The sequence below is a fragment of the Opisthocomus hoazin genome, chromosome 3, assembly GCF_030867145.1.
Source record: "Opisthocomus hoazin isolate bOpiHoa1 chromosome 3, bOpiHoa1.hap1, whole genome shotgun sequence".
NCBI classification, from domain to species: Eukaryota; Metazoa; Chordata; class Aves; order Opisthocomiformes; family Opisthocomidae; genus Opisthocomus; species Opisthocomus hoazin.
Window position 1 is genome coordinate 69860077 of NC_134416.1, and position 12989 is coordinate 69873065.

At 39.5% G+C, this 12989-nt stretch overlaps 1 protein-coding gene across 4 annotated transcripts in view; it reads left to right on the plus strand.

Annotated features, from left to right (window-relative positions):
- CARMIL1 (capping protein regulator and myosin 1 linker 1) overlaps window positions 1-12989 on the plus strand; it is a 200105-nt gene that overhangs the window by 140506 nt on the left and 46610 nt on the right. For all 4 annotated transcript variants that reach the window (XM_075416603.1, XM_075416605.1, XM_075416604.1 and 1 more), the window contains exons 23-27: window positions 595-688; window positions 2328-2426; window positions 4882-5010; window positions 5263-5394; window positions 11127-11302. In XM_075416603.1, coding sequence (XP_075272718.1) covers window positions 595-688; window positions 2328-2426; window positions 4882-5010; window positions 5263-5394; window positions 11127-11302 — 630 coding nt within the window. The remainder of the gene's footprint in view (window positions 1-594; window positions 689-2327; window positions 2427-4881; window positions 5011-5262; window positions 5395-11126; window positions 11303-12989) is intronic.

The following is a 12989-nucleotide window of genomic DNA, read 5'->3' on the forward strand; positions in this document are numbered from 1 at the left end:
ATGGACAAAGCTACAGAAGTATTTTGTAAACAAATGAGTAAAATGCAGGGAGCAATTGTTTGCATAAAGCAATGTGGAGATGCTACGCTTGTCTTGTCAGCTTTTATTAAAAATTCAGCAAGTGTCTCAAATTGTTGTAAACACAAGAAGTTATTAAATAGTAAATTTTCAAAACTCAGTCTTTTAGTCGCTATCTATCTGTTATGGAGTATTTCCATTTAGACTTTGATGTGAGAGAATTGCCAGCAGGCACTGATGGTATCTGTTCTGTTTTGATATAGGAAAAAGTAATCCAACCTTGTGCACAAAGGTACAGAGGACAGATAGGCCTTTAATTGACAGCCACTGGGCATTGGCCACTTTAATGCATTTTTTTCTTTTCAAAATCTGCACCTCTATCTAGTGGCAAAGAAGAATTAGAAGCAAAAAGGAGCATGCATGCCTCCAGTTATAAATGTGAAAAATACATTCTTAGTACCTTCCATGGACAAGCTAGATGCATCTTATTTCTCCCTTCTAATTTATTCTTCATAAAGATATACAGTAATTACGTAACTTTTACTATTAAAAATATTTTCTTTTCTTTTTCTTCAGGAATTATACTTTGAGATTCATGCCTATACCAATGAATGATGCTTCCCAGGCACTCAAAACAAATCCTGAGAAAACAGAAGAGGCACTGCAAAAGGTATTACAGATACCACCAACATACAGAAATAAAACCACTAAAAATAAAGTAATAATTTTAAGTGGGTATGATTTCATGCTTGACTGAGTAAGAATTCTAGGTTAGATTCATTGATTGTTTGATTTCCATGGACGTATATGTGGTAATCAAGTGCTGCAGGAGCATATAAGGCTTTTTATTCCAAAGAATGGTTGCAGTGAAAGGTGGTGGAATGCCATGGTGTAATATTGAAAAGTCATAACTAAGTGCGTGCAAGCTAGACCTTGTATTGCTGTATGCATAACTGTGGAAGGGAGAGTTAGAAACTGGCATGTTTGTTACATACGTGCTTGTTTGTATTTCCATGGGCGTAGAACTGTTAGTACGTGATTTTTATTTTGGCATAAAAAGTGCAGTCAGCACTGTACAAGACAAAGGATGCTCTTTAATTTGGGGGAGGATAAAAACATTTACTGCCTGTGTTTTGTATTGTACATCTAAAATTCACACACTGTTGCCCTAAATAAACAACTGCACCAACATGTTCTTTTGGCTGAAGAGGTGTTGACAGTATCCGTAGCTGTTCCACTTGCATGAGTTATAAAACTCCCAGCTGAGTTTTAATATAGTAAATCTTGTGAGTTCTAAATGAGCCTCCTGCTCAATCAGAAAGCATAAAGTTCGAATCTCTTTAATGAGTAGTTTTTCTTCAGTCAGGCTAAGGTCATAAAAAGCTTATAAATAGTTCTTACTGATAACTGATTAAAAAGCAAACGTCTGTGATCCTTATTAGTAAAGAAATTTTCAGTAAAGTGATTCTCACAGGGAAGAGCGCTGGTGATTAGTGACTTTTTCTTTGATGCATGAAAATTATCTAAATTCTGCTTTAAAATCTGAGTCATGGGGGATGGACATATTTCTTACATCTCATTTAATATAATTTTAGATAGATTCACATCTAGAAGGATAGATGCATCTCTGAAAAAAATATCGTGATGCTACTGGCGATGGGGGTTTAAATTCTGTGTTAATTAGGCATTATGTACAACGTGCATTTTCTTTTATTCGTTTAAAAGTTGTTAAAACTGTTTGGCCCTGGGTTTCTTTTAACATGTGTGGTTCAGGCTTTCTTTACACAACATGAACGAGTTCTCCCCAGAAAAAGGTAATGGTCTTGGGAACGGCGCTGTGAACGCAGTGAATTCCATGCACGTAGGAATGCCTGCCTGCACAGACTGAGCTGTCAAGCCCGGTGCAGGGACACCTGAACTGACTGACTGATGTCTCAGGAGGGTCCGTAAGCTTTAGCACACCACAGCTTGAGAGTGCTCCTGGCCCTGGTCCAGCACCAGATGGACATAGTAGCTAACCCCCTGAGCTCCGGTATCTCTGCAGCACATTTCACTTACAGTGTGGGCAAACTGGATAAACCCTGCATTACTGTGGGGCATGGTCGTCATGTTTCATAGTAACGATGAGTGAAAGTGAGCGAATGAGTATTTACCAATGTGGTTGCTGAGCATTGAGACACACAGAATAAGGTTTGCAGATAACATACAAATACTTAGGCAGTTTTTCCTGTCAGTCCCCATTTCGGATACGGCGGCAAATTACAATGCAGTGAGTCGAATCAGTTTCCTAATCTGGCTTTGGTTTTTAGATAGAAAACTACTTGCTTCGTAATCACGAGACCAGAAAGTACCTGCAGGAGCAAGCGTACCGACTGCAGCAAGGCATTGTCACTAGCACTACTCAGCAGGTGAGAGCTTGTTCCTTACTGGTGCTTCTGGGTGTCTGAAATCTGCCTGGGGACAGAGTTCTCATTCTGTCAGAGTAGCTTGAAGCAACTTGTGCTTTGTGGGTGATACTTCGTTTCCCAAGAAACAATAATTATCAATGATAAAATTTTTGGAAGAAAAAAAAAGCTTTTGTGAGGGGGAGGTCTTATGTATCTAGTAGTACTGTGTAGAGAAAGACCCAACCTAGTCCTGAGTGAACTACTGTTGGAACCAGGAACAGTTTAGTCTGTTCGTGCTCCGGAGTCTGACGTTTCAGCAGGCTCTCATCAGCGTGACAAGCAGCATCATAAGGCTGTGCCAGTTCTGGTGTCTGAGTCAGCTCCAGTCTGTCTGCCTAGCACTGAGCAATCATGTAAACATGCCCTTAGATACCACCACAGTAAATAGCCTTAGACAGTAAGTCCTCATCTACCTTACAACTTCAGAACTGTGAGTGTCCTGGGAAGGTTTACTTAGAGGGAGGGCGCAAAGGAAGGTAGAAGTCATCTTTATAGTCTGGTCAGCTGAAAAGACTGCTTGTCTGACACTGCCCAAAATATTGCTTGGAGGTGGGAAGCTTTTCTATTTTGTTAACCACAGCCAGGTTTCCTGAATGCCACTTGGCGTTCTGGGTTTTTTCCTTTCTCTTGCAAGGACTACAGGCATTTTCTGTGGTAGCTCACTATTCTCTCCACATCTTACCAGTACCCCTCAGGGCTGTATTCAGCTCCAGTACACCACTGAAGCAAGATGGTATAAGCAGAATAAAACTTGTCACGGCCTTTGTTTTAAATTTACTTCAATGTCTGTTTGTACCAGTTGTGTTCCCATGCAAATGGGAGACGCCAGCAAACAGGAGAGGAATATCTGTTTGGCTCTGCAGCTAAGTCAGTGACATTTCTCTCTGTTCTCTGCATTTGTTTTTCATGAATTTTATTTCAAAGTGGCCTTTTTCTGCTAGTGTTATTAAAATGTAATGGGACAGAGTTTTATTACTAGAGCCTGAAATTATACTCTAACCTCTCTAACAGAGCAAATGGTATGTGGAGATGTACTGGCACTAAAAACTGCAAGAGCAGCATCACTTTATTATTTTAATAATTCATCTGTTCCAATGCCACCTTTTTACCCCAAGTTAATAATCTCCATATGAATTAAGTTTAGATCTTTTTAAGGCTTGGTGGTTTTAGTTGTGCTTTTCTCCAACAACCACACACACATCAGATTTCAGTAAATGTAATTTATTGTTATTTTGAAAGTAAAATTATTAATTCCTGTATTAAATTGTGTACAATAAGGATGGATTTTTAAAAACAGTTTTTAAAGAGAGCTGGAACAGATTCTCTAGTTAGTATGGTGGAATCGCATTGTTATTTCCAGAGTGTATTTTTTTTTTTTTTAGTGCAGATGTCCCAGTGAGACTTTCCACTAAGTCTAATAATTAGTTAGCTTTTTGTACTTATACAAAAAAAACATCCAAAACCCTTTGAAGAGGAATAGTCCTGTGGAGCAGAAAAGGAGCATGCTGTGAAATTATTTTGGTTCCTGTTGCTAATGATAGAATGCTAGAGCTCAAGACTTTATATGATAATGACACATGCACTCAGCTGTTGCTTCAAATTGTCAAATAGCCAATTCTAATGAATGTTATGTGGGCTGATACAGACTTTAAACTGTTATACCTCCCTGCCCTGCGTATCTTAATCAAAACTGGCTATGTGTCAGGCGTTCTTGTTAGTTTGTCTTGTAAGGATACAGATATACTGCCTGCCCTGTATTTGCAGCATGTGGAATGAATTGCGTTGCAACTACAGATTAGGTTCAATTTACCCCACTGTGAAAGGTCTGATGGAAACTTCTGCTTTGATAGTTACAGTTCCCTTGCAACTAGGAATATTTACATTTTGAAAGAATACCCCAGAAGCCTGTGCAATTGCATTTTGCTTAGACAGGAGAAATCTCTGTTGGTGTTTGTTGAATGGATACTGACAGACCTTGCTTTTACTCTCTGAACTTCTTAACAATTCGGGACCTTCAGAGCGAAGTGTTAGATATATTGACAACATCTTCGGCATTAAACTTGCTGCAAAAAACAGAACAACATTTGAACTGGATAACTTGTTTTGGGCAGTTATCCTGGAGGTAACTGGGGGGAGTATTCCAAAGTTGTGGGTTGTTTATTTTTTTTTCAATGGTAAAATTTTATTTATTTTACCAGTGTTTGGGTGTATCTTTATGAGATATAATGCTTTGTTTGGGTAGCACTGATGTACCTCCAAGCTCTGATCATGCATTTCTAGATTGTTATATTTTCACTGCAAATCTTATCATGCTACTATTGATTTGCTACTATTGATTTGCTACCTGAGCTGAATTCAGTTTGCATTTGACCAACATTCTGATGTTTTATCTTTCCTGTTTCTTTTGTTTAAATAGATGATTGACAGAATATGTGTAAAAGTGCAAGATCATCTCAACTCTTTAAGAAACTGTGGTGTAGATGCTGTACAGGAAGATGTCAAATCTGCAGAACGGCTTATGCGAGATGCTAAGAACTCCAAAACAGTAAGCCTCTCCCAGCATACCAGTAATACTGAGAGCAGTTCAGTCTGTGTTTGCAGCTTTTCTCTTTCTGGGGAGTTAAAATAACAGTGTGTCACGAAAGAGTATTTTCTTCAGCTGATTAGTGACAAAGTTTAAAGTGACAAAATATTTCTAAAGACTTTGATTTAGCAGAGACATTTACTCGTATTTGTCCAGATTTGAAAACAGGTAGTGATGAGCCTACTTTCCGAAGATATTCTTTCTCTCTTACAGCTCTTACCAAATCTGTATCACCTCGGCGGAGCTTCTTGGGCAGGAGTGAATGGTTCACTCTCCAATCCAATCCAAGAGACACTTGAATCCATGGCTGGAGAAGTCACAAGGGTTGTGGATGAGCAACTTAAGGTCTGTGGATATCTGTATTGCCATCTCTCAAATGTAGAAATAACTAAAACTGAGGTCTTCTCTTGCTAAATGCAAATGTGCCACACTTTTTTTTTTTTCTAACTTCTGAGTATATTTGTATGTAAGCTGTCTTTTCGTTGTTAGTTTCTTACAGCTTTGTGCTGCTTTATCTGGATACTTGCACGGTTGGAATGAAAAAAATTGCTTTAGTGTTTGCAGTGGGCAGAAGGAGCATATACTGTTAGTCATCATCTTACTTTATCTTCTAGAAGGGGAAGACTTATCAGTTGCTCCTTAGGAATTAATGGTTTAGCCCCAGCCGGCAACTAAGCCCCATACAGCTGCTCGCTTGCTCCACCCCCTGCCCCCGGGATGGGGAAGAGAATCAGAAGGACAAAAGTGAAAAAACTCCTGGGTTTGAGATAAAGACAGTTTAATAGGTAAAGCAACAGCTGTCCAAAAGCAAGCAAAACAAACCAAGGAATTAATTCGCTGCTTCCCATTGGCAGGCAGGTGTTCAGTCATCTCCAGGACAGCAGGGCTCCACCACATGTAGCAGTTACACACGCCTTCTCTCTGCTCATAGGCACTGCTCAGCAATAACTAAAACATCCCTGGGTTATCTACACTGTTTTCAGCACAAATCCAAAACATAGCCCCATACTAGCTACTGTGAAGAAAATTAACTCTACCCCAGCCAAAACCACCACAGTCCCTTAATAAAGGCATCTCTTAAGCCCCCTAAAAGGTCTCATGCCCTGGAGAAAAGTACTCACTAGTTAACATAGCCCACTGGAGTGAAAGCTGCTTTTCTGTAGACACCATTGCAGATTTTTTTTTCTAGTCACAACTTTTGAACCTGATGCAGAATTTCCACTTCAACTGTTTGGTCTGGATAACTTGAATGCATTGAGAGTGCCCCAAGAATTAGTACAGGCAGCTTTACAGGAAATCTTTTCACAAGTTGCCTGTCAAACCCCGGTTCTTGAAATAGACGTTAATGTTCTGTAAATATTCTCGCCTGTGTGTTCAGCCAGCTCTTGCTCAGAAACTTCTGCCTTCAATTGTGTTAGATCTTACTGTATCATAAGCAAGGAAGAGTCACCCATACAACATGTGCAAAGGCGTCAGTCCAGGAAGAAGTCAGGTGGGGAAACTTTAGCAACTGTTGGGATCTGTGTGGAAGCTGATGAATTGAAGAATATGGTTCTGAAGCAATTCAGATCCACTTAAGTTTATGACTAAGCTACCTTGCCTGTGTTTTGCTGTATTTAAACTTATCAAAGAATTTGAAAGTTGAGGTTGAACTTTCAGTTGAAACAACATGAAAATGCTTTAGTCAGTGGGAATATAGTGAAGACCAATAATAATACCACGTTACTAATTACTTTTTCAAAATTAAAAAGTTAATGAGGAGGAAAATGGTGCTGAATTTTTAGCATTTTTCTCCCTTTCCCCATTATATGAAATAAGGTGAAGATTCTTCATCACTTTTTAATTTGTGCAGACATTAAAGTGATTTATCCACAAGATTCTTCCCAGTGGAGCTTCTAGGCTCTTATTGGGATGGGAATAGTCCGGTCAGCCCTTAGTGCAAGGCTCACGCACTTCCGTAAGTCTTGTGCATTTTTTGAGAGTCTTATAGAAGGTGGAGGGGGAAAGCCTGTTCAGCATTTATAATGTTATTTATAGTTCCTGGTGTAAGCTTGAGTTAATGGGTCTTCCATTTATGCTTTTACACATTTACAGCAAACGGCACTTTAGCTCAACCATTCTGACTTTTATATTTATTTTTTATTTGTGTGGCATTAAAGTTTAAGTGCTTTACAGGAAACTATAAAGACATATACTCTTTGTATATTCTAACACTCATTTTTATTAATTTTACACTCAAGGCTGAAAGGGTTTCCTGTAAATTCTATGGTGTTGTACTTTGTATGGAGGAGAAAATGTTGCATATGCAGTAGGATTTTTTTTTTTTCCAGTTGTTTAGGTCAATTCAAAACATCATATGCAGTTTATTATTTGTGAAGATAGATGAGAGAGCTCACATAAGTACAGTTCTTTTTGTAGCTGTGAGGGGGAAACATCCAATATGCTGTAAGTTGAATTTTGATTTTTATCTTCCATAGTAACCAAAGCCTGATTCTAGAAAGAAGTATTTGGAAATTGGGTAAAGTCAATGAACGCTTTTCAGGCAAATAACAGTTTTGGTTTGGTTTTGTTTTTTTTAATTAGCCTTGAAGAAGGGAAGCTGGGGGCAAGGAAGAAGTTAGAATAAGGAAAAGCAACATCTTGGAGTAAGTTGAGTTGCCCAAAGGAGAAATTATAGCGATGCCCTTGCATTTCTGTTCTCCTGCTGGTGTCACGGTGGACACACAGAACCCAGACATGCTTTATTCAGTCAGCAAAGTCCCAATGCAAAATTGTAGGCAAGACAAATGGTGCTTAGGCAAGAGAAGATTGTTTTGTAAGGACAGGAGTGCTCGAACTATTCCTCCTAAATTCTGTCCTAGTGCAAAGGGTTTGTTGGCTCCATCACCTCTTCCATTTTTTCTTTAGATGTCATTCTTTTACTCACCATATCTTTCTCCTGAATGTTGAGAGTCATTAATTGTAGACAGGACTCTGTTCTGTTCTTTCTGTACGCCTGCTGAGTGGCACTTGTGACCTTGTGACTGAAATGTTTGTTCCTCCACAGTCAATATTGATAGCTGTGAGTTTCCATCACTGATAAGTTTTGGGATGGAAGTAGGGGGCAGGGAAAGGTTTCTGTAGCTGTGGTAATAGTCACGTGAAATCAGCAGTTGAAATCCACCACTGAAGAAGTTACGTTCATTTGTGCACTTGAAGAAGACATCCAAACTCTATTTAACCTTTAAATTGCACGTTCTATGAGTATTTTGAGTAAAAATTAATTTTTAAATTATCAAGTAAGGTCTTTAGTCTTTCCTCCTACTTCCTACTGACACCTTCGAGCAGCATTTCTTCACAGGATCCATTTTGAAAGACCTTGTTTAGACTGCAATTGCAATTCAACATAGCAAATCTTTATAACTTTTATGGTGGTGATGCGTCAGTAACTCTTGGGCAGATGAGTGTGATTTTTCCAAGGCAGACTGCACAGCTGAACTAGTGTATAAATGCCATGGGGAAAAAACACGTCAGAAATTCTCATTAGTAGTTTACCTGGCTCAGTTGTCTCTACCATTGAAGTTTTTCATCCTCCACGTGGGTGTAGCCACAAGGGCTTGAAAGGCTCTTTGTTAGTCGTACAGCCCCAGAATCTACTTGGAGATTGAAGGAGGGAGTGCGGGAGCAGTCCTCAAAGTGCAGAGAGCTTGGGAACCCAGAAACAAGCTCCATATTAGCTATAATGGCAGTTGTCTCTTATACCTGTAAATCGAATGTTGTAAAGATCAGTCTTCCCTGTACACTGTGGCTGCTTCATGCTGCTGTGTTGTCCTCGTGAATCTACACTTAAAAATCAGTCAATTAAGAGCTACAGACTGAAAAATGCTGTTTTGAGTCATTTAAATTATTATGCAGTAATGGTATTTTTGTTTCTTAGTCAGTATCTACATATGAAAATGGCCAGCTATGGTAGGGCTGTGCAAAGAGGAAAAAGCTCTGAGAAGATGGAGCTCAGCCTGAGGTCACTTACCTGTGGAGTGAGATGGAGAAGAAAAAGGAAATCAAGGTGTTTTCAAGGAGTACAATTCATTGTTTTTGTACAATTTTAAAGCGCCCAGGTTAGAGATAGGCTTAATGAAACTATGATTTTGTTTCTTTTTTTATTTTTAGTATCTCTTTCTGTTTGGTTATCAAACTTCAGTCTTACTGGAGACGACTTGGCCCATTTCAGTGAACTGGGCTCGGTCTCGTTCCTCTCTTCCTCCCACCTTCCTTAGGATTTTGAAAAACTGCTTAACAGCTGCAGATAATATGGCATATATTGAAAAATCTGACATCATCTAATAGTTGCTACTTTCCCCACGTGTTTAGAGGATGCAAAGCTGGGGGAAATGGGTCTTGCACATACACTAAAACACAAACCAAGGACAGTGTCTTTATTCTTGCTGCCACCTTGGAAGCACTGTAGCCTGACGATACCCCACAGTCACTGGAGTGCAGCAGCATGACAGTGTGCAGAGGGATCTGCTGCTGGAGAGAGCCATCTCCTTACTGATCTTTTCTACGTAGCGCTACATGCTGGAATGGACATAGAGGGTTTACTTTCAGATCCCGTACTGATGAGCCTTGATGTCTTGCAATCTCTGAAACAAGTTATTTGATGGGAAATTAAATGATAGTTGAACAGCCTTCTGAAGATACTTAAAATAAATTTCCTTAGTTGCTGGAACTGGAGATGGAGTAAGGTGGATGGATGTAGGAGAGAATTTGAACAATGAACAATTTCCAGTCTTGTCAGAAAATACCGCTTTGTGTTTATAAATAAATCTGTTTTACTGTGCGCAGGGTACATATCAGTATGTGGATAAAACAGTATGAATTTAAAATTCAATTTCCACATGACCAGCTGATTCTGTTATACCTTCAGTGGTCCTACCTAACCGTTTTGGATATGAAAATTGAAAGCAATTAGAGGAAAGATGTTTTAGCGATATAGGGCACTAGCAGTGTTTCTGTGTCTCATCCTGATTCCTATGTGTGTACATTAGAGCTTTCCTGCACTTTTCATGACACAAGTTCATACACAGATGATTATGTGAGGGACACGGAGATCTCACCTGCACCTGTAGTGAGGTCTCTTCAGCCTTCTAGTCAGAGCTGGTGTTCGGAAAAGAAACCGGTAGGTGATAAAACAGAATTTAAACCAGAATTATCTTTTCTCACAGGCACAGATAGGAGATAAAGTTAATGCAGTTGAAAGGGGCTTGTAACATAACTTAATAGCACTGAGGTATATATGAAAGATTTTTCTAAGAGGAAGTGTAAGAGGGAAGAAGTTGAATTTATACCATCAGTAGGGGAGACCTTAGTTTAAGAAAAAGAAAGTTGAGGCGGTTGGGGGATTACACACTTCTGTTTCTGGGGTGTATACAGTTTTCTTTTGTCCTGGTTCAGGGGTTTGATCAGTCATCAAAAAATAGTGAAAATTGTTGACTGCACCTAAGGTTCACTGTGGACTTCCATGTGTGCAAATGAGATCCACATGGTGAAGGTTTGTATGCCCACTGCAAATCATACTTGTAGCTACTTCTTAATATTTGGCTAGTGTATTCCAGCCCTGTACAGCATATCAACTTCTCATGAGTCTCCTTTCTTCATACACTGACGGCTCTTGCAAATTGGCAGGTCTGAAGCGTTGATAAAAATTGCTGATTCAGGGCACAGTTTAGAGCAAGGCTGCTACAGCAGAGCATCCCCTGCTTCTGCACCATGGAGAGGCAGCGGTGGTGGGTGCACAAGGGAAACTAATTTATTGTTCTGACAGTTAAACACACAGAGATGCAAATGTCTTGGAAAAGGTAAACAAGTACACTTGTGGGTCATTTTCAAAACAAGTATGTTGTTCCTCCTTAATTTCATTTTGTAAAATGCCTTTCATATTGCAGCTAGATTGCAAAATGGATTGAAAATTAGGAAGAAAAATTGTAGAAATTGCAAGTCTAGAAGTGTCATAGTACTGTGCACCAGAAAAATGCTGTGATCTTCCAGCTAATGAAAATCTTAGTACCTGATGTTAGCTTTTGCTTACTGTGCTGCAGACACTCCTTGAGTCTATGGTGGATGCAGCGGAAAACCTTTGCCCAAGTGTAATGAAGAAAACTCGCATCCGTGAAGACCTGATTGAGGCTAGCACTGAGAAGATTTCCATCCCACGCACTTTTGTGAAAAATGTCCTCTTGGAGCAATCTGGAATTGATATCCTCAATAAAATTAGGTACTTTAAAAGACTGATCTAACAAAATTGGTTCTAGAATTTGGTTTTTGGGTTGTGTGTATATGTGTGTGTGTAGTACAAGATTTTTGAAATGCTTTTGTGACTCACAAGAAACCATATTAAGGCATTCAAAGAACAGGAAGTTTTCCTGCAGGTCTGGGGAGCTTACTTCAGGAGATTCGAATATTTGGAATCTCCAGGGATGTTAACTTCATCACTAATGCAAGTGTTTCTGTTTTATGTAGTAAGAGTTTTCATTTATGGCACACAAATAACATTTTTCATGACTGATACATTTTTTTAAATCTGTTGAAGTTCTCGGGTAACACTGAATTACTGTAATACAAGGAAATTGTGCTTTTTTGCTTGGAGTGTTAACAGTGCTTTGTCTGTTGCTGCATTGGTCTTGTGCTGTAGCAATCACTTTAGACCTTTTTGTTTGTGTGGGAGTTGTGTACAGCAGACAGACATACTTCAAAAATGGAAACTTGGATATTCAAACCACAAACCTGGAGCAGAAACAGTTACCCTAAAAAACTCTTAGTTTGTCCTTTTAAAAAAAAGGGAGGGGGGAAGAGACTTACTTCTTTTACCTGACCTTTTACTGCATCTTTTTTCATGTTAAATATATACCAGAGAATATATTTATGCAGTATAATCTGGTTGACCGGTACTTAAACCTTTGAAGTTGCCATTATTTGGCTAAGAAATCCTTTCTGCTTGATGGAAAAGCATGTCATTTTGCATTGTGATGCTAATAACTTTTCAGAAGAAGAAAACCGTAAGACTTGGAAATTATTTTTGCAGAGTGCAGCAAAATTGGCAGGAAAAGGTGTTAAAGTCTTTAGCTATGCCTTCAAAGTATTTAAAACGGTTCAGGGAGTGAGTTTGCCTCAGTTCAGTCCTATCAAGCAAATCTTGACTCAGAGACAGTAATAGTGCCCCTTCCCTCTTCCACCTGTAGAAGGTACAGCTGTCAGTGGGGCGAGGGTGTCACACTGTCACTCTTCCTGCCTTATATTATTTGAAATTAATATGTAGGTAACTAAGGGAAATCTCTTGAGTCTCTCATTCTTTTCCAACCGTGGCTTGGCTGCCATTCTACCTCCCTGTGACTCGCATTGCCTTTCCAAGGAGTTTCTTACCTTTTTCCCCGGGCTTTCTTCAGCAATAGTGCTAGCCCCAGTTAGAAACAGCTTTGTTAATCCAATGCAACTCAGTCCACACGTAAAAAACTTAAAACAAAATCATTGTTACTTGCTGGCAAGTGTCAGTTGAAGCAGTTGGCCTTGAAAGCATAGAGGCAGGAGAGATGGAGATTCGGACTGCAACTCATGCACACATGCTTGTCAGCTGCAAATCAACTGCCCCCCACAGCCTGAGCCTTTTGTACTGTGGTCAAAGACAGAACACCAAGGGAGCAACTCAAGGTGCACGTTTTCTTGGTAGGAAGTTAACAGTGAAACCTCAATTCAGTGTATGAGTGCGTTGGTGTTCCACGTACATCTGTGTAATGGGAGTGGCTGACATGAAGTTCGTGAGGCAGAAAGTGGTTACCTAGAGCAAAAAGAGGACGCAAAGTTGTGGTGGCAAACACTGCACAAGCAACATTGTACAGTTGCCCTTCGCCTGACAGACAAGCACAAAAAGGAGCTGAGGAAATGACTGGTTTGTAGTTGTTCAGTAT